The sequence below is a fragment of the Scomber scombrus genome, chromosome 1, assembly GCF_963691925.1.
Source record: "Scomber scombrus chromosome 1, fScoSco1.1, whole genome shotgun sequence".
NCBI classification, from domain to species: domain Eukaryota; kingdom Metazoa; phylum Chordata; class Actinopteri; order Scombriformes; family Scombridae; genus Scomber; species Scomber scombrus.
In genome coordinates, this window is record NC_084970.1 from 25,374,646 (window position 1) to 25,399,051 (window position 24,406).

The 24,406-nt window shown below is 36.6% G+C and overlaps 1 protein-coding gene and 1 long non-coding RNA gene across 2 annotated transcripts in view; both read right to left on the reverse strand.

Annotated features, from left to right (window-relative positions):
• Positions 1-20,441, reverse strand: part of LOC133977789 (protein diaphanous homolog 3-like) — a 176,466-nt gene extending 156,025 nt beyond the window's left edge. The window contains exons 1-5 of the mRNA XM_062416074.1: positions 20,300-20,441; positions 12,838-12,870; positions 12,210-12,392; positions 11,231-11,335; positions 2,585-2,715 (exon numbers count right to left, since the gene is read on the reverse strand). Coding sequence (XP_062272058.1) covers positions 2,585-2,715; positions 11,231-11,335; positions 12,210-12,392; positions 12,838-12,870; positions 20,300-20,425 — 578 coding nt within the window. The 5' untranslated portion in view covers positions 20,426-20,441. The remainder of the gene's footprint in view (positions 1-2,584; positions 2,716-11,230; positions 11,336-12,209; positions 12,393-12,837; positions 12,871-20,299) is intronic.
• The window catches only part of LOC133991015 (uncharacterized), a 558,552-nt gene that overhangs the window by 344,102 nt on the left and 190,044 nt on the right, over positions 1-24,406 (reverse strand). The gene's annotated exons all lie outside the window — the stretch shown is intronic.

Here is a 24,406-nt window from a genome sequence, read left to right on the forward strand (position 1 = left end):
TTTCTACAAAAAACTCTGAGCTCTGCCACTAAGACGGGCTGTTGAGCTGTAACATACCATCTTATGCTGAATATACACAGCATCTGGCTGTGCTGCGTTCTGTCTATACTCTGGCTCAGTAGCAGCCTCAATATTCACTGGAGAGACTTTGGACATTTTTCATGTTTTACAAGCAGAAATACACATTAGGACCTGATTCAGATGTGGTAACAGATGCTTTGTGGCTGTCCTTGAATATGACAGGCTTTTGTTGCTTTCAACTTTCTCTCTGAACACTTTTTTAAATTTTAAATAGCACTATGTGCAGTTTCACAAGTAGCCTATCTAGTACCTATTAACGAAAATCAAATTTCATACTTCAGCTGCATTAAAACACAGTTGTGATCGTAACCACATACAGGCAAACATTGTTCAAAGGTATTCTACATAAGAATAGACAAGACACATTAGGTGTGCATTTCATGTAGTTGGATATGAGCTCACTGTTTAAAGGAAAAAAAGTGTTGATAGCTATCTTATGTTCATTTTTGACTAATAACTTTTACCACTGGCAGAGCTGAAGCTAACCCATGAGGAAGAACATGATGTGTGTGATTTTGAGAGAGTGAGTTTTCTGTTGTTAGGTCAACGAAAGCTCTCTCTAGCCACTATACTTTTTTCCCCACATTCAACTTGAAGGTCTTTCTGCCTGAATAAGTAACAGGTTCAAGATACACATACAGAGCAACAGAGAGAAATAAGTGCCGTTCAGTGACAAGGAAGCTTGAATGAACATTACTGTCGCAAAAAAATACATGTCAATGCATTTTTTTGTCTTCTTTGATTTATGAATCCATGTATTGAATCTCTCAGACATTTTGTTACAGTTTAAATTAATGTATTTTATTTTGGTGAATTATTTTTAAAATTAATGTATTTTAAACTAATCTTGACACAATTTATTAATAATATAATACAAATATGAATTTAGTCATTAATATCACATAAGTTAATACAGTCAATAATATCATTTTAATCTTACCAATGTCTAATCTTTATCATTTAAAAGATAAATATTTATTTCATCATATTTATTGTTGGCAAAATTAACAGTATGTTTGCCGAAGTCTGCTTCTGGAGATTGTGCAATTTCGTTAATGCCATTAACTCTAATCAAAAACAAAGTGAGGCTCACAAAAATTAGATTCATCATGATCAAAAGCTCTTAAAAACAATTTTCTCTTAGGTGTCTTAATAGAGCTGCTATGCTCAAGAGGTTCTAGAAAACATGATGAAGCCTGTGTTATTTGGCTCTATTGTGTAAGTGAGTGGGAGAGAACACTGGTGAGGGTGGGGTGATATTCACATATAAAATCAAAAAGATGAGTCTGGCAATGTGTTAGACATGAGAGGGCTTAGACCTGATTAAAAAATACAAGATGATACATTTTAGCTGTGTTAACAACATATATATATATATATATATATATAAAAAAAGAAAAAAACAGAAACAAGACAAAGTTAAAAAAGTAAGAAAAAGGGAGGGTAACCATACAAATAAAAAAGTATGGTGTGTAGGAGTAGTGTTTACAACATTAAGCTATCTAACCATCATCCTGATTGTATAAATGGCCAGTGGCTATGGAATCATTTTACTTAAGAATTTTCATGATATTGGACAAAATAAAAAGTTTAAGTCATTAAACCAAAATCATTAATTTAATTGATCACATGAAATTTAACAAAGGCATAATCGCTGTTGTTCAGGCTGCTTATGGTGGGCTCAATCAAGAGATGACATTTTGTAGAACTCTGTGGCTTCAACAGAAGTGAGTTCAATCAGATTTTGAGTCAATTTCGGTTGAATTCATTAACTAGGTGATGGTGTTTTGTTCCTGATGAAGCATTTTCAATTTGCTACATCTCTGATTAACACCTCTGCCCAGGATGATCTTCACAGCCACAACCACTAAGATTCATAGGTGTGGCGCTGCAGCTCTTCTCACTTTGCTCCTATGCACTTGGTTTTGTTTGAATCTTTTCACTGCAGTATATTGAAATAATGTAACAGTTTGATGAATTAATACAATTTGAATAAATGAAAATTTGTTTTTAAAAAAAATAGAAAAAAGCATTAAACCTAAGGTGATGGCCATGACAGTGATCACATCAAATTGTGTTTATACTGTGTAATTAATAATAAAATAAATGAATAAATACAAAAGTCTCTCTTAAACTTAAAAAGGTACTGTATGTAAGAATTGCCCACCTGTTGAAGTCATACCCCACTCCACCAACCACCCACCCCAAAATCTTCACCATTGCTGCTGGCTGCTTTGACGTTTGATAAGGGGTTAGAAAATGCCATTGGGGCATTGCTAGACTGATGACAGACTGGATGTTAAAATTACTCACTATCACCTCTTGAGGTACAAAGTGGTATTAAAAGACAGGATGGGCTGGGTATAGCTGGCTGGAATGGTAACTTTGGTAGATATTTCTGCAACATAATACATCGACATCTTTGACATGACGTCAAAACTGTAAAAATTCTTACATATAGCACCTTTAAGGGAGCAAGTCTATTTCCATCATTGTACTGTACCTGACAGGGTTGCTGGTAAGAGAAACTCGCAATGAGTCTAGACAGGCAAACAGACGTTCATCCATCACCCCCGACTTCAGCTCTCCCAGGAATTCCTGGGGAGATATCTGATGGCTGCTTCTCAAGCTTCCCTGGACAAAAAAAGAGGAAAGAAGATACCTATTAGTGTAGCCATGGAAAATGTGATTAACATATCATGTGACCAAAAAAGTCTGTATAGTCACTACATTGATAGAAAGACCCAATGCCAAAAGTTGATCACAAAAGCACAAATGTGCCCAAGGATTCCTTTCTTAAGTCTGAAAATTAAGTCCAACTTAAATACATTTCATAATAATAATGCCAGTCAAAAAAGTGTGTATAAATTCAGTTTCTCTTAATATTTCTTTCTTCATTGGAGCAGCAACATTTGTATTTTAACTAAATGGCTTCAAAAGAGCACATACATTTGCCAGCACTATGCAATGTTTAAGATAGACCAGAACAAGACTAACTTCACCAAGTATATCTTTATGAATGGTTTACTTTACCATCTACCCACTGAATGGTGTTGTAATGTTGGCTCACTCATCAGTTAAAACCAGTTTGGTCAAGCTGAAGAGGAGTAGCACAGGTGCAATCATCCACTAACAGGGCTTATATACCCTTTGTCTTATGACTAAGTATAGTTGCAACCTAAAGGCTGCAAGATTACGTCATAGCAGGGCCTATGTGCATGTATAAAAGTACCTGTCCACTATCTATTATTATTATCTACTACTGGCCATGGGCTCAGCACAAAATCTTAGTCAGAAATGCTGCAAATATGTAAGTGTCCAACATGACTCAATAAAATATGTATACAATCATACTGCATCTGTAAAGGATTCACAGAAAAAGGGTTAGAACATCCTTTAACAGACAAGAGTAATCCCAAAGCTAGCTCTACCCAACCTCAACCTGAGTAGACCTCACAACACCCAGAATAACTAAAAATGCTTGTGAGTGGCCAGGGCCTAAATTTCAGTTTAAAATGTGTATGACAGCATTACATAGTCAACTGAAGTTGTTCTAAAGGTAACAGGGGACCAACTTTTATTTCCACTATTTTGTTAATTTCTGAATTTGTGAAATATTTTCTTGATTAACATGGAAAAGTTCGAATAGTCAATAGTTTTCAGTTGAAAAACACCTTCGGCAGTGTTATTTTAAATTGGGCTAACATTTGAAGAAAAAACGACTTATTTTCAACCATCTAATTTTTCTAGGCTTTTGGATCAAAGCCAGCAGACAGATAAATCCAAATGTTTACTCTTCTGTTCTCTTTAATTTGACAGTAAGTCAAGTCTCCTAATTAGTTCCCTAACCTCCAAATATTTTACACCAAACTGACACATTTCCCAAATACAACATTTTCCAAAGGGGCACAAAATCGTATCATTTCATGTTGGTTCAAAAATGTGTCATCAACACAGAAATGACAGAAATTAACTGAGACAGTCAGCATCTCCCACGGTGCAATGTTCCATAATGTTTGATCACATGCAAAATGAAACCATGCCAAATGAAAGATATGGATTATCACGATAGATTTGGATTGTTTTACAATTTATTGTGGCCCCTGTCCTGCCAATTCTGCTTAAGCCACTAGAGAGGGCCCTTATAAATGTATAGCTTTCTAATTAAAATATATCTGACCGTAGAATTGAAAGAAAGACTTTCTCCCCTGAATAATAATCTTACCTGTATAATAACAATCTACTGTACCTGAATCCTGACAAAGTAATAAATATACCCACATAGCTTTTTCATAGTCTGAGAAGTCAGTAGCAGGACACTTAAACCTGCAAGCTGTTCTGACTGTTTGTTTTTTAGCGAGAGGGTGGTGTCAAGAGAAAGTTATACTTACTAGGTTTATCAAGCCAGCTGCACTAATGCCAAAACACTGCGTATTGGTGGGTATGTTTCTGATTCATCAAAGGCCTCAGAAATCAGTCTGTATCACTGCTGGCAGGAATAAATATCCCTAAACCGTGCAGGCTCCCAAAACAATGGAAATATGCCCAGTCTGTCTCTCCCCTGACATCTTAAAGCACAATCTATAATATTCTCAATTTTTCCTCTCAGGTGTACACACTAGTTTCTATTTAAAGCTCTGGAAAAATGATTTTATTTGGTATGTGCTCGGGCTGCAGCTAATAGTTATTTTCATCATCGACAATAATTCTGTTCATTATTCTCTCAATTGTTTGGTCCAAAAAACATCAGAAAACAGTGAAAAATTGCCTATAGAATTTCTGATGATGTTTGCAATGTTTTCATATTCATATTTTTTCCAACCAAATGTCTGAATCACTTTCTGGCAGCACACCAGAACATCAAAAATGGTCTGTTAGTAAGTCTGTGCCTCCTTCCCTTTTCTTTCTCTGGCCCAGTGGTCAACCCGCCTGTCCCATCCTGCTGCCATACTGCAGCTGCTGAAGGTGTTGTGCTAGTTCACAACCTAGACTTCTCACTGGGTTGCCTCAACCACCTTTAGTCTGACCTGACAGCTAAGGAGATTGCTGCTTGATGCTCATATCAGCAACTGGCACCCCTGACTAGGACTTTCTTGCTGAAGGAGCATTAATGGCCGGAGGTTTTTCCCTCCTCAGTTCCCCGTCTTAGCTGCTATTTCAATAGTTGTTCTATGTTTTTCTCTTCACAACAGGACAGGGAAGTGGAGCAGGGCCACAATGCCTCAATCCCTGTGTCTCAATGTACAGTCACTCTCAGAACACTTACTCTGCACAGCCAAAGCTCTGAGCTTCCCCATTCCCCTTGGCTAGATCAGGAACTGAGGGACAGGATATAGAGAGCAACAAGTGCTGGGCGGTATACCAATTCCTCTAGAACATCAGTTTTAACTTCCTGTACGATATGAATTTTTCATATACCGCTGATGCATAGCTGAAATAATTGCTGTAACTCTTCAATAGGCGGCAAAATATATAATCTCCATGAAGAGTGCTATGGTCAGGGCAAGCTGCAGTATACCTAGACTATATGAACTACTTTACCTTCTTACTAATGCATAAACATTTATAAGTTCTCTTTAACAGGGCAAAACACCATGGTACAGAAGGGTTAGGGTTTTGACACCAACAATTTGGAACATTATTAGTTGTACATTTACAACATTGCAACAGTGAACAGCTTGCTGTGTACAGCTCGTTATCTAGCCAGGTAACTCCGTAATTGAGATTCTGGAAATTCAGATGGAGATTAAGGCAAACAAGGCCTTGCGTATACACATCAGGGCAACCTCTGTCAGCCTCATACTGATTTTGAAATAAACGACTTGTTTGTGAGTCTGAATGAAAGTAAGCAAAGAAACTAAGCACCTGTAGCAGCAGCATTATGGCATTAAGTGTATAGGGAAATCCAGGACAATTTGCATTCAGTTAGTTTACATCTGATGCTGAGGATAGCTTAGTGTCTGTTCATGCTAAAGAAATAACTTAATAGATGAAATAAAATGGTTAATGCTTGTGAGTTTCCAAATTACAAGGATAAAAGGCAAGATACACACCAGGCAGTTTTCCTGGACTACCACCAGACAATAAAGACTTGCATACTGTAATTCCTCATAGAGTTATGTGTTGTGATCACATGTTTCTTTTTTTTTGTGGAGCTGAACGTTTGGTCAAGCCAACCTCGCTTCTTTCTTCCAGTTGATTTTGTGGAGGTGTAAGAGCCTCCAGGACAACAGTGTTGATAAACGCTGTAAATCCATGTGTAGTAGTTACACAGCTGGGATTACTCTCATCCGTGGACACTTCTAGATTTCCTGAGTCTGGCAGCAGCAGGTCTGACTGCAGAAAAAGATTTATTTTCATCAGAAGAGGAGAACTGACTGCAGGAACAGTAGTAGTTTCTCTCAGACTATCCTGAGGCCTGTACTACAAAGCAGTAGGGGTGTCACGATTCTCCAAATCCTCGATTAGATTTAACTTTCGATTTTAAGGTCACGATTCGATTCGATTCTCAATCTTCTTTTTTTTTGGTCCTTTTAGCACAGATGCCTATGCCATTTTTAGACTACTCACGAATGATATAATTTCCATCAGTTGTTTGCAATGTACCACACTAAGGCCTTACTGTCAAAATTAAACAATTTATTAACAATATAATGTAACAATAACTTGTTTCAGCAGTCAATTGGAAACTTACTGTAAACAATCTAGTGACCCTTTTGTAACTACAGTGTGCACTCTTCATAGTAGATGACATTAAATTTCACAACAAAACAAAAACTAAATTAAAACAGCCATTTCCATAGACATCACTGAACAATTAAGTGTCAAAACAAACTATATCCTAACAGTAGCATCTCTGACACTACAAATACCCCTATAGCGCTAGTTACTGCTTTAGTGCAAGTTGAATTTTGTTGAAGTTTAGCTCCAAATGAGGACGGAAGAGTTGCCTGTGTTAACAGTGTTGTATTTCTTTATGATGCCGGCGGAGATATCCTGCCATATTTGTCATGTTGCCTGTGGACGAGTTTGCTACACACACATAACATAACTTACAGACTGTGGTTTTCTTATCGTCATGCGAACATTGTTGACATAACTCAGGGTGTCCTTTAAACCGGCTGCAGGTTCAAGTTAGAGGAGGTAATGTTGACTCGCCTGCAGGACGTGACATTGGGAGCGTGGCTACATCCTCCATTCCTCCTTTGATTTCTAAGGTCGAGAACGTGATGTCAATTCGATCGATATCCGACTTACAATCGAGATTGTGACACCCCTACAAAGCAGGGCTTGGGGTTCAGCAAAGTAACCTCAGGTTTAACCCTGGCTTTTCAGAGTTACGATGGTGGTTCACTTTTTACCAGGGTACATCACCATTGTGACTTAGGATGAACAGTGAACCCTCTCCAGAGCAGGTTAACTTCAGAGGATCAGATCACAGCCATTAAACAATCCAACCACTGACCAATCAGATCGATTATTCAAATTATACAAATTATTCATTATTTCTGCAGAATCATGACATGGACAAAAGTCCTGAGTTTACAATAAAGTGACAAGTAGAAAGGAGAGATATATATTTTTATAGGTCAGTAGAAACATTTTATTGTCCCAGGATTTCTCTATCCACTGTGGTTTTAAAACAGAGCTTCTAACAAGCGGAGAAAATGTCTATGAAACAGATTATGATGATTTTAGCTACATTTTACTTGTGAAAAGTTGATTTTATCCCCAGAGTGACAGCTGACAGTGTGGATGATTTTACACTGTTATGCCATCACTGCAGCTCAGAATAACATGAGACAATTATGTGTTGATAATTGGAAATAAAAACAAAAGATTGTCTTTATCAGAAAAAAAGCCCACACACTGTTAATTGGCTCCCATGATTATAAATGCATTTGGTAAGATAGACTTCAGTCATTAACTAGTTTTCCACTCTTTGCTTTGGCATTAAACATAGTCTGGCATTAGTTTTATTTTATTTTTTTATGCGACATATTCAGGAATGTGTCTTCATCATCCGACTAAATAGCAAACAATTCTCATTACTCTACAGTTCAGTCATACAAATTAATTCCCACATGTTTTTTAAGCCTTAGCCTGCTTTCAATATTTGGAAATTATTTCTTGTGTTTCTACATCTTCTTATTCTGGTGTCTGATTACACATTGCACATTGCACTTTGTTAAATGTGAATTTTTGCTGTCCCTAAAACAGACGTTTTCAGCAGGTACTTGGTATCACCATTTCATGTTATAACAGATCAAGCACTTCATTCATGGTTCTAAGTATGTCGCTGGCAATTAACAACCCTACCTCTTTCACATGGATGTGCATGTAGCTGGATAGGAAACCCAGAGTTGACTGAACTGGTTGATAGCCAGCTTCGTGATACCAGTTATCTGGTAGGCCAGTCTTAGGTTCCATGAAGCTAATTTAGAAGCAATTCCTGTAAACTATGTGTACTCCAGACAGTATAATAATCCAGTATAAGCCTATGTAAAGGCCCAGTCAAGAAAAAAACTGATATACAGTACATTTCTCAAATTTAAAGCAAAAAAGTTTAACCCAATGTTATGAAATTTTTTTTACAAAGTAATGATATTACTGCTATTAACTATATGTAGTAAAACATATATGCACCTGCAGCTAAAGTGATATGTAATTACTCTGTTTTCCACATTCTTTAATGTAACACATGGCATTTGTTTCTGTTTTAATGATCAGGTTGTTCAACAGTAAATCAGTTTAATTTGGGTTTCAGTCACAATTGGAATTTGGAAACTAGCAGACCACAATTTATGCTTGATAAGTGTTGGAACAATGAGCCCCTGTCTCATGTTTTCAAGTACTGGTTGATTTAAGGTCTCTGAGCCATGAAAGTCAGAAGTGAATGAGTTCCATAGTATAGCTGGATTTCTTCAAAGCCAGTGTGGACAGGAGAACAATTACTCTTTTAATGTGCAAATGAGTATGTGAGTCTTGTTTTTTTTGTTAATTGACCTAAAAAAAACGTGCTGTCTTTGCAAATAAGAACCTTTGAAAATAAGAACAATGAATATTGGTTCAGAGCACTGAACAGAGCCCCTCTCCTCAGTCTTAATGATACAGTATATAACTGAGAGTGAAGAGGGGATCCAATTTCTGAAAATGTCTTTCTTGGTTTTAAAGGTAACACCAAGTAAAACCACCATTCCTTCCACAGCAGGGGCATTGCAGACAAATCAGCAGTTGGGTCTCCAAGAAGTAGAACGGTTATTTCAAAAAAAACTACTGCTACACAACATACTGGCAAAGGTCACCAATTATTTTGTCTAACAAAATACATAACAATTTTTTCCCTCACAAGGCTATCACACTTAACTATGTCAGCAAAGGACATCAATTTAGGACACAGTATTAAAGGTTAATTGGCAAAGCAATCTTGATTGAAACGGGTGGTTGAGATGTGTGTGTCAGGAATTGGTGACCCTTATGCCTTATGAGTTTTAGGTGGGTAGGGAACTTTAAGTCATAGAAATAAAATTGATGACTGAAAAAAGATTAAACATGACAATTACTTTTATGAACTAGCTAATTTGTAATAATAGCATACTTTAACTAGTACAGTATAACAGTTTATGACATTTCTTGAGTATATTACTGCTCAAGAACTGTATTGGTCTGAGAGGGCAAATTATTACATGGGAGCCTGGTCAACTTCAACAACTTGACCATGCCTGGCTCCTAAGAGTGATTTAAGACCTACCTGCTACGTATCTTATATCTACAGTGACATTATTTTATCTTAGTAATTACCAACATGAGAGCAATAGCTGTGTGCTTATTTTCATGACTTCTCTCTCCAAACATTCAATTCATCACATTTTATGTAAATGTAGCATTTGATAAAACTGGTGCTTTGAAGGTTTTTGATTTGTTGCCTATTGGCCAGTGGCCACATTATTTTACCATGCAGGTTAACAAATGCATGCATATAAACAGGCTGGTCCCCATGGTAACTAGAGATGGACAGCCTAAGGCAACATTGGAGGGAAGTCTGGTTATAGCTAATATAATAAATGCAACATTTCTTTGAAAGACACTGTGCCAAAAAAAGCAGAAATCTAAGCTTTGTACATTGCAATGTGAGGCATCTTGAGCATAAGTTAATATCTGTGAAATTTTTTTAACAACTGATGTAAGAAGGAGGAGTAGTACCCTCAGAGACGTTATTCAGAGACGTAACTTCTGTTAATATGAAATCAACAAAAAAAAAAACCTCAGGTAGGTGTGAATTTATTATTAGTATGCAACATTGACTAAGGCCATATCGAACAGGCCCTGGGGTACATATTTAATTGAGTATCACCTACAAATTCTGTTTTTTTGGTTGTATTTTTTTTCGCGGCACTTTTTGCCTTCATTGGACAGTTGCTGGCAAAGAGGGAGACAGGGACGTTGCAGATATGTGGCATGTATAGTAACCAATCAGCTATGGTTTTTAATTAGATTTCAAAGGGTAAGAGAGGTCAGCAGAAATCAGTTGCCAATTTAATATTTTAAAAAATATATATTATTTGCCAATAATAATACAATTAATTGTTATTGTTATCCGATTAAATCAACCAATCATTATGTGCTAAGGCAGTTCAGGAGGCATACAATTGGGTATATTTGGGTATTGATGGGTTGGGCTCTATCCTTGCGGCACAAGCAGAGTCTCACTAATTTGTCAACTGGGATCTTTTGAAAAGCCTAGCAGGACTTTAAAAATGTATTTATAAATCAAAAGTCTGTGCAACGCACCAAATTTGACATCAGGACCATTAATTTAGCATTTTAATGAATAAACTAGCAATCTATATGCAGGTGTAGTTACATCTGCAAGAGATAGAAATGCCAAGACAAATTAGATCGCACAGGTTGTAATCTAATGCAACCTATTTTCTATATCCAATTATCAAATTCAGTCCCTCAGTGTCTTCTCAGTTCAGATAACGAGACATTATTTTCATTACAAGTAAAACTATTAAGTCTTAAAAATGCATGCCATTTAAACATGTTCAATTCCAGATATTAAATCATGTAACTAAAGACTTTAGGCAGCAAAACATAGGAATTAAAATTAAGTTTTATTTAAAAATCATACATTCAAGGAACTTACAGTTTTAGAAGCAGTAAAAACATACTGGATGACCATTTCTCTCTTTGTGTTGAGATCCTTCTCCCTCAAAGGAGTCTTTTTTTCCTCATTCAAGTTCATGTCCTCCTGAAAAAGAAAAAAAAAAAGTAGATAAATCATGTTTGAAATTTTTAACTGCATTAAGTCTTTTTTTATTATTTTTTTATTTAATAACATCTCTGGCTACAGAACTTAGTTGGCATTCCCTGAAGCTTATACATTTTATTAATTCACATTTCATTTTTCCCCATTTAATTATGTTTGCTTAATTTTAGTTCATTTACCAAACTGGTGCGATGAAACAAAAATCTGGTGTCATATCAGAGGATTAGACATGAATGAATTAACAACATGTTTTTTTAAATGTATTGACTACAACTTCTGGTCTACATGTCTGCCTACATGTAGTTTGTCTTATGATCTAGTCTCAAGTATTGTAACTTCCATGAGTTATCTACAGGCTGTTGTTTAATGTTTGCCTCCATGGAGGACATACATGTGGAAGAGATAGGTGTCTCTCAACATATTACAGATACAGAAATACAGAAAATAATACAAGAAAAGAAACAAGGAAAAATATGCTGCCATAGATTGTCCTTAACAATCCACAACTGCCTGTTGAAAATGTCAACAACCAGAGAAAAACTTTCCGTGGTGTTCTCAACTATTTCACTGAAAAACAAAGTAAAGGAATACAGACTATCAAAGTCATCACTCTACTGGAAGTTCTGTTATTTTTGTCATGTAATTTATTTAACCAGAATATAACCTGTATTATTAAAATGCATGAAACAGTTGTTAAAAATGTGGTGCATGCCCATCTTATATTTAGTTCCTCTTCAATCCAAATCTTTACCTCTCAGTCAACGTGCATGTTCTTGCATCATAAGATTGTACATGTAGTGCTGCTTATTGCTATAAGAAAACTTTTTTGGTATTGCAGAATGACAAAACAACATACCATCATCTTTTCAAACAGAGCCAGGATCTCTTTTTCCGAGGTGATCTTTGAAGACAGCTCCTCAAACTGATGGGAGGTGGATGATGAAGAAATGGACCAATCAGTATTATTGTGTTTAGAGTGTGATAAGGGTGGCCGCTCCTTTTTACTACCCGGAATCCGAATACTGGCGAATCTGTCCAGCTGTTGGGACAACAAAGAAGACGCAATTAAAATAAAGACAAACACATATTTTGATGTTAGTAAGATACATAAAGGACGTGTTAGTGAATGAACATATTTAAATGGTTAATAGTCAGAATGGAGTAGATGAAACAAGCCTATGGGTTAGAAAAACAATGCTATCAGTGATAACTATGTGAACGAACACATATCTACTTAACACATGTTGAGGAGAAGTGACACATTGACACAACACATTCTAGATAACGTGGAGTCAACAAAAACATTAGTTGGTGAGAAAAATTAGTCAGTGATTTTTGATGTGAATGAGTTTAGTGTTTTAAATGGCAATAAAATTGTGCTTATATTGCCACTTAAAATAAACAGATTATGTCACTTAAAGTGATGTTAGATGTTAGACTGACAACTAAGAGAAGAGAATAAACATCCATTTCACAAATCTTACCACATCATCTGTGATGTTTTTAAAGGGCAAATGCTACAAGTAGGGAACAGAAAAAACAAAAACAAAATGAGGATTCATAAAACAACTGGATCAAATAGTTAAAAAAAGAAGTTTTCATCCAATCCCTACCGCAGCTCCCAGCTATTTATTGTGATCATGACCTTATAACCTAGTTGTTTTTATATTCTTAATGAGAAAATCCAAGTTATATTTATGGTGCTCAGTTTTTGCATGCAAAAACTGCGAGGTGCTGCATTAGGACAGAAAGATACAGTAGTCTGAAAATATTAGGACTGTGAAATGCTGCTGTTTTTTTGGGGTTTTACTTACTTACATTGAATTGGACAAAGGGGTGAGATTTTAGCTTCAGGGGTGTTTTAGGTTGTTAAAATCCAAATTGGATGAAGTGTTTTGCATGTATTACTTAAGTCTCTTTAGGCAAAGTAGGAAAATGGTCCTAAATATACAAACAAGGTAACCAAGGACCATTTAGGAACAAATAGCGGAAAGCTCTTTACTGTGTAAATCAGTCACCTCAATCCAACTAAGCTAATAAATACTGAGACTTTATACTGATGTTTTTTTGCTTGCTGAAATCAAACTAAGGCAAAAAGGCTCCCAAAACACGCAAAAAGTACTGCCAGGCTCGCAGTACAAGCCTGGCAGGAGATCACCAGTGAGAATATCAAGTCACTGCTGATATTCAAAGAGTCACAGACCTTAGGCAGATGACTTACAGTTTATTTGCACTTGTAAATGTACTTTCTGCACACTATAATTGGAGAACTTTGTATAAAAGGGGCAACAGTTTCTACATGATTCATCTGACATGGATGCCAACACCATCAAATTAATGCTAGGAACCAGCAGTTTAACCTCATAGTAATGCTGGAATAAGCTGCCAACACAATAAAAATGGAAGGAGCCAAGTAGCTTATAATAATCAGAATAATAGTTAATATAGTAATAATATCAGTTCTTTGTATAACAGTGGGTTGAGATATATGTGGGGATTGGAGTGGTCATTAACATAAATTCACTTCAAACCATTAAAGGCCACTTTGACACAAAGAATTATCTTATCTGGCCTCTTTATATGGCCATGAATACTTAAACCTTGTATGCTATGAACACTTTGATCTAAATGTATTAATGGACACAGTGGATGGAAGTTAAATGAACCCAAAACTGCTGCACATCCCATAGAAGCCTGTACAATTTTAACCAGACATGACAGTCCAACAGATGAACCATCACTAAAACATCTATGCTGAAGTGTCATGGTAGTCCACATCAACAACTCTGGTTATTTAAACAAAAATTGCTGAATAAAAGTGCTTCTTCTTTTCTTTTCTCTTTTATAAACCTCTGCTAATTATAATGGATCCACAAGTGCTGTGGAGGACCTGTTATGTGTGTGTACGAGCTACCATAAATGCCTGTCAAACAAGATTTGTCTGCAGCTTTTTCTTTTTCGGTGAGTTAGTTTGTGTTTCTATAAACTTCTTGGGATGTTGTCATCTGTATTTGGAACAGGTGTAACTGAGTCAAAAATGCCAAAAGAACAACCCTAATAAGGAAGGGGCGGTCAATACATTAACAGAAAACAATACATTTCAAAACGTCGTCATAATGATAAAACTGACAATTAGGTTAAGTCTCACTCAAGCATAACAGCAAATCATACAGGAAACAAATCAATACACAGCAGTGTTTAATTAATATAAAATCACCTGGAACAAAATGTCAACCTGTCATTAAGCCATCCGCCTCCATCATATATTTTCCCTCAAAAATGTGCGAGAGAAACGGACTGAAAGTTGACATGAGAGTCAGTGTTTCTCTTGTATTAATTCTGCAGCAGCAGTGCAGAATTATGTGCACCGCTGCTAAAACTTCACACGATCAATATCAGTAGTCTTCTAATGATTTTCACTCACACACTGTGCAAGCATGTTATCATGGAATAGTTTTGTGTATCAAATCCCACAATCTTCCATCTCCTCATTCTTCAAAGGACATCTACGTGCAAGAAGCATAGCTGCTGTAAGGAATATGGCAGTGTGTAATGTGTGTGCATCACGAGGGTGTGTTAGAGCGAGCAGCAGAAAAGTGACGGTGAATACAAGCAGAGCAGAGGAAAAGGTTGGCAGTAAGTGGTCAATCTGACAGTAAATGTACAATACAGACATACAGAGTGGCAGTTAATAAACGCTGCAGCTTCTCAAGACCAAGAAAAGTTTCATCTGTTGTTTCCCAACCTGCTGGAGAAGTAAGGGGGTTAACCCCGAAATCAGCAACAATGGGTATTCTGATCAGGCTCACTTAAGGTGGACCGGTCTTTAAGGTGGATCAGGTATTCTCATTTTAATTGTATGTTTGAATGTTTCCAATTTTTACTATAATTGGGTTTTATTTATTTTTTTATTTATCTTTTTTTTTTAAATGTATGTTTTTATGCTTCCAATTCTTATTGTTAAATGTTTGTTTTTCAGTAAAGCACATTGAGTTGCCCCTGGGTATGAAATGCGCTTTATAAATAAAGCTGCCTTGCCTTGCCTAGCATAAATCTCAGCCTCTCCTAAACAGAGAAATGTGTGGAAATGCGTACAGTCGAGCAGAGCCTAAACCATCTTTTTCTGTCAGTTCAATGTAGTGCAAACTAGCTCAATCCACCTCGATTACGAAATTACGCACCCAGCACGTGCCTTTTATATAGTATGTAGGGCATGTTATTTAGACTAAAACAAACACCAAGATGTTCAATTCATAGCAGAATGGCACTGTTGCAGCTTAACAGCACTGAGCAATTACAATTGAACATAGGAGTCCGAGTGTGCACTTGCTGTTTGATTGTCCAAAGCACTACACTGTGAGAGTGGAGGGTAACAGAAGAACTGCTGCAGGGCAGTTTGTATACAGCTGCAGAGGAGAAGCCAAACTGACAGGTGTAAGAATATACTGTCTTGTTAGATACTCCTATTGTAAGCAGTCTGCATTAATAAAAGTTAATTTTACAGCATGCACGTAAAATGATTGTGGCTGTGTAAGAATAAATTATAGTGAATAATGTTCAAATACCAATAAAAGCATGGCAGCTAAATTGACCAATCGATTAGTCAGATATTTATTTTATTTTATTTTAATTCATCTTTCAGTTGTCACTTTGGTTCCAGCTTCTTAAAAAGGTCAGGATTTGTTGCTTTTCTTTTATTTGTATAACTCTTAATTGAATATAGCTGGCTTTGGGACAGTTGTTCAGACAAAACAATTAAACTGCAAGCAATGGTAAGGCTTCACCTGCACAATTCAAAGGCATCCAAACAGAGCAAGCAAAAAGGAGCCAAACGACTAGTGGAAACAGGAGAGGGCCATCAGTAGGAGCAGCACAGGATGGTGAGACTGTCCAGAAGGAGCTGACAAAGAGTTCCAGCTCAGAAACACAATCACCTGCTAAATGAAAAACTTACAAGATCTCACTCTCATTTTGATGGACAAAATAGGATGGCCTGACAGCAGTAATTATGTTAATGCCAGTGAATTCATTTTACTTTCCACTATCTCCCTCTGCATTTAATTAAACTGATCTTTTTCAATTACCTGAGAAAGGCAACCCAACACTTGTTGCAAAAATGTTGATTTAATTGTCTTTCATACATAGTTAGGAAAACCTTGAGATGATTTTCACTGTTCACACACAGTGCAGTTTCATTCAGGAAAATTTCTATCTAGCCTCTTTTTACCCCTGCCATGGCCATGTCGGAATAGATGGGACAAGAGACGGTCCAGCAGATGGCGGTAATGCAAAACGTATGGATGACAATCACCATAAAATTCACCATAAGAAAAAAAAGATGGGGGGCAAAGCCGAATGTACGCGTAAACTGCAGAAGATGTCTCTTATGTAAGTTTCAAACCATTCTTGAAAAAGGGAACTTGTTTGCAAACAAAAACTTGATTAACTTGTTAGTTATCAGCGGAGTCTTGTGATTTAGTTTGCTCGCTCCACGAGAAAGACTCTTTCATCAGACAGATGTAACCCTTTACATGATTGTCCCTGAAAAGTTATTGCTTCCATTCACAACACAGCCGTACTGGCATATTCCCTAAAATGTTACTGTCTTAAGGAAGGAAATTGACAGGACGGATTTCCCTGAATATCCACGCCTGCTCCCATTCACACACGACCCCATGCAGCAAACTTTCCTGAACATTTCAGGGACAGACTTCATGTGAGAAAGAGGCTTTAGAAAACACAGCACATGCAATTCCACAAGAGAAAAAAAGAGGTAAAAGGCAGTGAATGTTTCAGGGAGGTCAGGGAAAAGCAAAAATTAAAGAGCCGAAGACCCAACCCAATCAATACAGCACCCACAAAGCTTTGTCTCTCAGTCTTTCTTACAAGTATAACAGACCACAGATGGTTAGTAGTGCAACAGACTTGAGATTCTATTAAACTTGTGATTATCTCATTGATTAATGACTTAATGATGTCAGCACTACCTCTGAGGCAGCACTGACTGAACAGCTACTGAGCAAAATAACTTCAACAAATAGTTATATAGGGAAATTTGTTTTCGTGGAAAACAAATAGTAAAGCACAATAAATCATCATCATCATTACTGACTGACACATTTTTGTATGTCACATCAGTCTTAATTTCAAATTTCAGCTCTAAGTTATCCTTCTGTCAGCACTACTGTATTTTGTTTCTGACTCATCTCTTCATTGTTTAGACTTCTTTTGAGAATAAAATATTCGTAATTTTTCTTATTCTGTGTTTGTGCCAGTTCATAATTATTATTCCGATTATTATAATTAGGGGCCCAACTGTCACTGAATGGTCTCTTAATGAGACCATAAAACCTTCAAAATGACAACTTATTTTGGGTATCACATTGGTTATTCTCATCCATCTTATCCCTGTTATTAAGGGAGTCAAACACAATATCTCTAACAAACATTAACAGGTTACATTAACATGTCCTCTGGTCTATTTTATCTCTGCTGTTTTACAGAGAGTGGCCTCTAATGGGAAATTTACTTCATCTTATTACAGTACATACTGTGGCATTGCAGTGCCACCTATTGAATGACAATTAATAAATAAATCAATGCTCACTGTGGAAAATATGTACAATGTTTTTTCAATCATTTGTTATGATAATATAATAACCATAGATGTTAGAAAAAACTGATGAGAGAGTGGGGCTGAATTCAAAGACAGCAGTGCCATTACAAGCACATGACATGTGTGTGTTTCTTAATGGAACAAAGTAAGAAGATGTAATTTAGAGCTGTGTTTCTGAAAGTTAAAGAGGACAAAAACATGAGAAAAACTCTTTTTTTTAGGAATTCAGGGCTCCCTGAGTGCCAACGTGGGCTCAGTGTACTTAGCTTCTTTTTGGTCACTGAAAGGAAAACCAGAAAAATAAACACCTCTGTCAGCTGCAGTGTAAAAGTGTAGTTCAGCAGCTCACATAATGATGCTTTTCACTCTTTTTAACAGTAGTGTAAAGTTGCTGCCAAGAGTAAACAGCATTAAAAAGCAATCTCAGTATGTTGTTAACACAAACACAAAACATACTATCAATGACATCACAGTAGCTGCACAAAATCTTGAGCGAGTGGTTCTTGCACTATCAGGGTTGACTATCTTCATGTTAACTGAGGAAACTCCATGAAAATCATGAGATGCATTTGAAAGTTTCACAAAAACCTAATAAATGGACCTTGAAATACAATAATTATGTCAAATAATATTTCTAAGATTAAGCATGAATTTTCATGGTCAAGGTTAGAAGTTCTGACTATCCACTTTTTTTTTTGATAATGGACTTGTTTTACTCAAGGGAGCTTGTTATGTTAAACACTGTTTGTGCTAATTGACATTTTCAAAGCATGAACTCAAGGACTATCAAAATGTGATCAGCCCTAAGGAAGTTAATACCAGGCATTTCCCACCAGTCAGTGCAGTTACTTCTTTGCACTTCACACACTCAGTAAAATGTGTTGTGATGTGATGGTTTATGGTGGCTCTTCATATATGACAGTAAACTGAATATCAAATACATCGAAACATTTTAGGTCAGATAAAAACATGCAAATTGAAGAAATTCCTTTTTTCGAATGCCATTTCAACATTTTTAACAATTCATACAAAAATAAGGCTGCAACTAATAATTATTTTCATTATCATTGTAGTTGCAGCCCTATTTTTAAAATATATACAGTACCAGTCAAAAGTGTAGACATACTTTCTCATTTAAGTGAATGGGTGTCAAAACTTTTGATTGGTACTGTATATATGTATGGTGCATACAGTACAGAGTGTATATATCTGTATTATCCCCTGTCAGACAGCCACAGGGATGCAGGTTAAGCTCATGCTGGCTAGCAGTCAATCAAAACCGTTTAACATACATCATCTGACCTGACTTTGACACTGCTTTCAATTAGCACTGAGAAGTAAATGTTAGTCGTGTTGTCAACAGCCTGTCAGTGGGACAGGTGGCAATAACAGTTACATTTAAAAACCATTACCATTGTCTGCACAGACCTTTGCAGTTTACAGTCACTGGCAGAATCTCTAAGTAGTGGCAACAGTGTTTTAAGTTGTGGTAAGAATGAGGTCAAATGCTGCAGAGCACGCATTAAGTAGATCTGTGTCTTCCACAAGTCTCAATTAAAGAGGGATGTGTGTGTGTGTGTGTGTGTGTGTGTGTGTGTGTGTGTGTGTGTGTGTGTGTGTGTGTGTGTGTGTGTGTGTGTGTGTGTGTGTGTGTGTGTGTGTGTGTTGTTAACAATAGCATGAATGAAAATGAGAACCCTATTGAGAACCCAAATAATGGTGATGTTTTGCCTAATTAGCAACATCTCCCTATACATGGCAGAAGAATACAGCAGATAAATACCAGGCAGACAGAATGGTGATTGGTTTGTAGTAGTAGGAGGCACAGGGATTAGTGTAACAGCTAAACCCTGTGCTAATTTTAACCTTTTGATTTCCTACAGGCAAAGCAAAGTCAGTAAACATTCAAGGTCACTGTTTCACTAAAAAAAACTGAAACGAATATTAAAAGAATGTGTTGTGTGAGCTTCATTTTAACTGTGTGAGAGATTCTGCCAACAAAATACATTACCAGTCACATTACAAAGACATCATTCATCTGCTTTACTGTAGTAGCTGCTGCTCACTTTTTCCGCGTGTGTGTGTGTGTGTGTGTGTGTGTGTGTGTGTGTGTGTGTGTGTGTGTGTGTGTGTGTGTGTGTGTGTGTGTGTCCACGACTGTGCCAGTGAGAGGAAAAACAGAGAGAGAGAGGTAGACACAGGGACTAAAAAGCACATCATTTGGAAACATTATGTGCTTGTTGTTGCACCCTAAGACCATAAAACACTTTTATCCACCATAATACAGCTAAAATGAAACTAGCGTTACAATTGTATGCTGTCATACTTACAAACTTTGGTTTGCGGTCTCCTTCATCGTAGCTTGACGAGCCGTGGAGGGAAGAAAGACCCTTCTTCTTTTGAGATTTACTGTCTCGTCCGGTATTAGATTCAAAACGCTGACTGTAACTATCCATGTTGTTAACCTGGTAACTTCTACACGAACTGACAGCAACTCAAGTTAATTTCACCTAGTAATGTATGTAACGTAAGGTTAAGCACAGCACCTAAAACTGTAAAGGACACACGCACAATTGTCCGGTAGCTTGCCTTGACCAGACTACTAACATTGGTTAATGCATAGCTGTAAATCCCACCAGTTTGTCAAAATCAGAAGTCCATACCTTACTTTATATTCTCAAAGCTTCACGCCCAAGTATCGGTTTAGCTAACCAACGTTAGCAGGTTTGCATCCCTATCACTCACTGGTGGCTTTACTCAGCGCTAATCCAATTTAAGGACTGTCACGTAAAGACTTCAGTTTCCGCTAACCGAGGGAATGCGGCGGGCTTTTACAGCGCGGTCTTCTCCAGTCACTTATTTTATCCCACCATTGAATTATTGCTATGTAGTTATGTCAAAATGTAGCAAAGGCGTTAGCTGGTAATTTTAAGAGTAGATATTTTTTGACAGACCCGCGCAACGAGTATGTCCGGGTCCGCGTGTTCAATCAGACCAATAGAATCCATCGAGCCACAAAGAATGAACTGTCATTGGTTCATCCGCTTCTGGTCTACATACAGTGCATTTGATTGGCTACAGTGAGCTGTCAATCAAGCGAATATCATATTGGGGGTGGTTCGTTTTATTAAACCTGGGTATCCCGGAGTATCGATCGTTTATGTAACATGTTGAACTCAAGGGCCACATACAGCCCAATTTCATCTCAATTGGGCCGGAAAAGTAAAACCATTGCATAATAACCTATAAATAACATATTATATACAGTGTTGGGGAGTGACCAGTTACATGTAATGGCGTTACATAGATTAATTTATTGACTAAATAAATGTAACTGTTATCCGTTATACTGAGTATACTGAGAGAAAAAAAAACAATTTTTTTTGTATGAATGGTTTAAATATGACCACAATATGTGTTCATTGTTTCTTCAGAGGATTATATTCTGTTCAGGGCAGAAAAGCCTCTGAAGCAGCATTTTACATGAAGTATGCTCCTCACAGTTTAACTTTAGCTCCTGAAACCTGGTATATTTTGGGAAAGTTATTCAGTGGGCCATAGATTAGATCCCTTGGCTGGCCGGTTCTGGCTATATGTTTGACATCCTTGGGTCATGGTTGTTTGAGTTTTTTCACAAATTGCAGCTTTTACAGCGTTACCATTAAATTATGCTGATTAACCCACAGGACGCTTCAGCAAAGCTTTAATACAAAACTGGCACATTACCACAAATACACACTTGTGAGATATGCAGATAATTTTAAATATACTTTAGAAAATTAGTTTCCCCTTTCTCTCCATCATAGACTATCCTACCCTGTCCTGTTTACAGGAGCCAACAAACACCAAACCTTTGTGTGGAGCTTGGGTTAGTATGTAAATTGATGCTGTTTGTTTGTTACTTGTTTGTTTTTTGTCATGTTTTAGGATCAGATTGTTATAGGCTACTGAGACTGCTTTTCAGTCTTGTTTGGCAATTTAAGAGTAAGCCTAAAGCTAAATTCCTAAATACCTTCTCAGATGCAAACAGCAATAAAATTATGTGATGCAACAAACAGAAACATTGCTCATATGCTATACTCAAAATATGATTTGCTCCCCCTACACATAGCCTACAGTATCAGCGTATCAGTATTTTACAGTGTAAAGCAAACCAGTATGAAACATTTGTGCCCCTCTTTGTGAAACTCATGGATTATAGGCAAATATATTAAATTGACTGTGAACCCCTCAATATTGTTGAGTGCTCGCAGATGCTGTTTTAAGATGTTTTACAGAATTTTGGTTGATGTTGATATTCAGCAGTTACGCTTGATCATGTGTGACTTTCTTCGTGGGAATATATGTTACCTAATGATGGCAATAGGATAAAAAGCTATTAGTAATGTTAACACTCCCACTGCCTTTCTACTTCAAGACTACAGCTGACTATTAGTCTAGGTCATTTTCTCAGTTCTAGCAGGAATCTTTAAGAAATCAAGCAGCAAAATATAAAACAAAAAACAGATTAAAAAAAGGACTGGATCTCATTCTCACTCATAGGTAACCTGACACACAGATGGAAATTTGTACAAGCATGGATTTTATATTAATACCTTATATAATAACAAGTAATAACAGATTTGGCATGTACATTTTGAAAAATAAGTTTTGTTGTATGATATTTTTAAGGGAAAATCTGAAGTCAAACGTCACCATTGAATGAAACCTTCAGCTATTAAATCAAATGGGACTTTCTTTGAATTCAACCTCTTGAAATCTCATTATCTTTAAAGACCTTTACTCCTCAAGTCCCCAAAAGGTCTGTCTGCATGTCTGCCAGCAGTGCGTTAACACTCATCGAGCCAACCACAACCCTTGTGGCATAGTGCCTTGCTAATCCCCTCAGACAATGAGAGCATCAACCCTTCCAAATCATTCAAAGAATTGCTGCAGGGACGAGCAAAAGGCCCCAAAGGCCAGACAATAGACAATTTGTTTTTGTTTTTTGTTTTTTTTCTCGTATTGATAATGACATTGATCTCAGCTATTTAAAGAAACAATCCACATTCAGAAGATCCACCTAAACAAATTAAGAAATCAGTTTGAATTTAAACATTTTTTCTCTCTTGGTTTTATTGTCATGGGTATTTCTAGACAACATTGCCACATCATGAACAAATAAAAACTATTAATATATACTGTATTGTGTCTTAAAACCACCCAATTAATTAATAACCACTATCACCACTATTTTTTCAGTTTTTTTTTATTAATTGACTTGGGCAGGGATATTTTATGTAGCTTTATATACTGTTGTGTTTCAACAAAAATCTGATTTTCCCTCACAATTCACAAGTTCAGTCACAAAATATATACAGTCAAACTATACTGAATAGTGTCTGTTTTCTATATAACAATTATGGATAATTTGACAGTAGAAACTTTGACTAAAGAATCTTCATTTTACATTGGGTTATGGGACATCGGACAAGAAGGTCAGAATTAAACTCAAAATCTCAGACTCAGTAAGGGAATTTTTCATTACTGGACTGTCATATAGCAGACATAGAATCCCATTAAGATTCCCATTTCTATTGCAGGGGCTTTAAAGTAAAAAACACTCTTACAAAACCTGCATCTAGAGAGTAGACACCGTGTTAACGTTTCAGTGGGCATATACTGCCATCTTGTGGTAGATTGAGATGGTACAAAATCCCACTTTGCTTCATTGATAGTGCATATGCACAGCCTTCATAAGCATTTTGGAATGGATCACGTTGGTTCAGGGTGGTAAACTAAACATTACATAACATCACATAACATGACCACAACTGAGACAAATGTTGCTACAGTATGTTCTCAGATAACTAAAGACGCAAAGAACACATGCCATAGTAGACCCCATGTGAGCTCATTTGCTGGCGTATCTGTCATTTGGGTGTACTCATATTTTAACACCTCAATTCTGCAGCAGCTTCTAGCTATTAATGCAGACTATTTAAAGTTTAGCTCCAGGTGATAATTACTGAGCTCCGCTGTGGGTTGAGCCTTGTTAATGTTTTAAGAATAAAATAATAAAATAGCTTTGCACAATATGGTACCTTTAATAGCCTAAACAATGACTTGGTAAACCATACTTGGTACCATGCATTCTTTCATCTTTTTCAACTTCTACAAATCAAGGCTTTCCTAAAAAAGTGTCTCAATTTCTCAAAAATAAAAATAAAACTACTGAATCACTTGTGAAACTAACTTAAACTAAACTGAAATAAAAAAAATCTAAAACTGAAAAACTAAATAAAATAAAAAAACTAATGAAAATTTCTAAACTAGCCTATAATAGCCCTGCAAACAAACAGGGGTGAACATCAAGCGGAAAACTAAAATTAATTAAACGTCTAAATAATAAAAGATGCAAGTGGATATTAGACAGCCTTTCCCGCTGAAGCACTTCA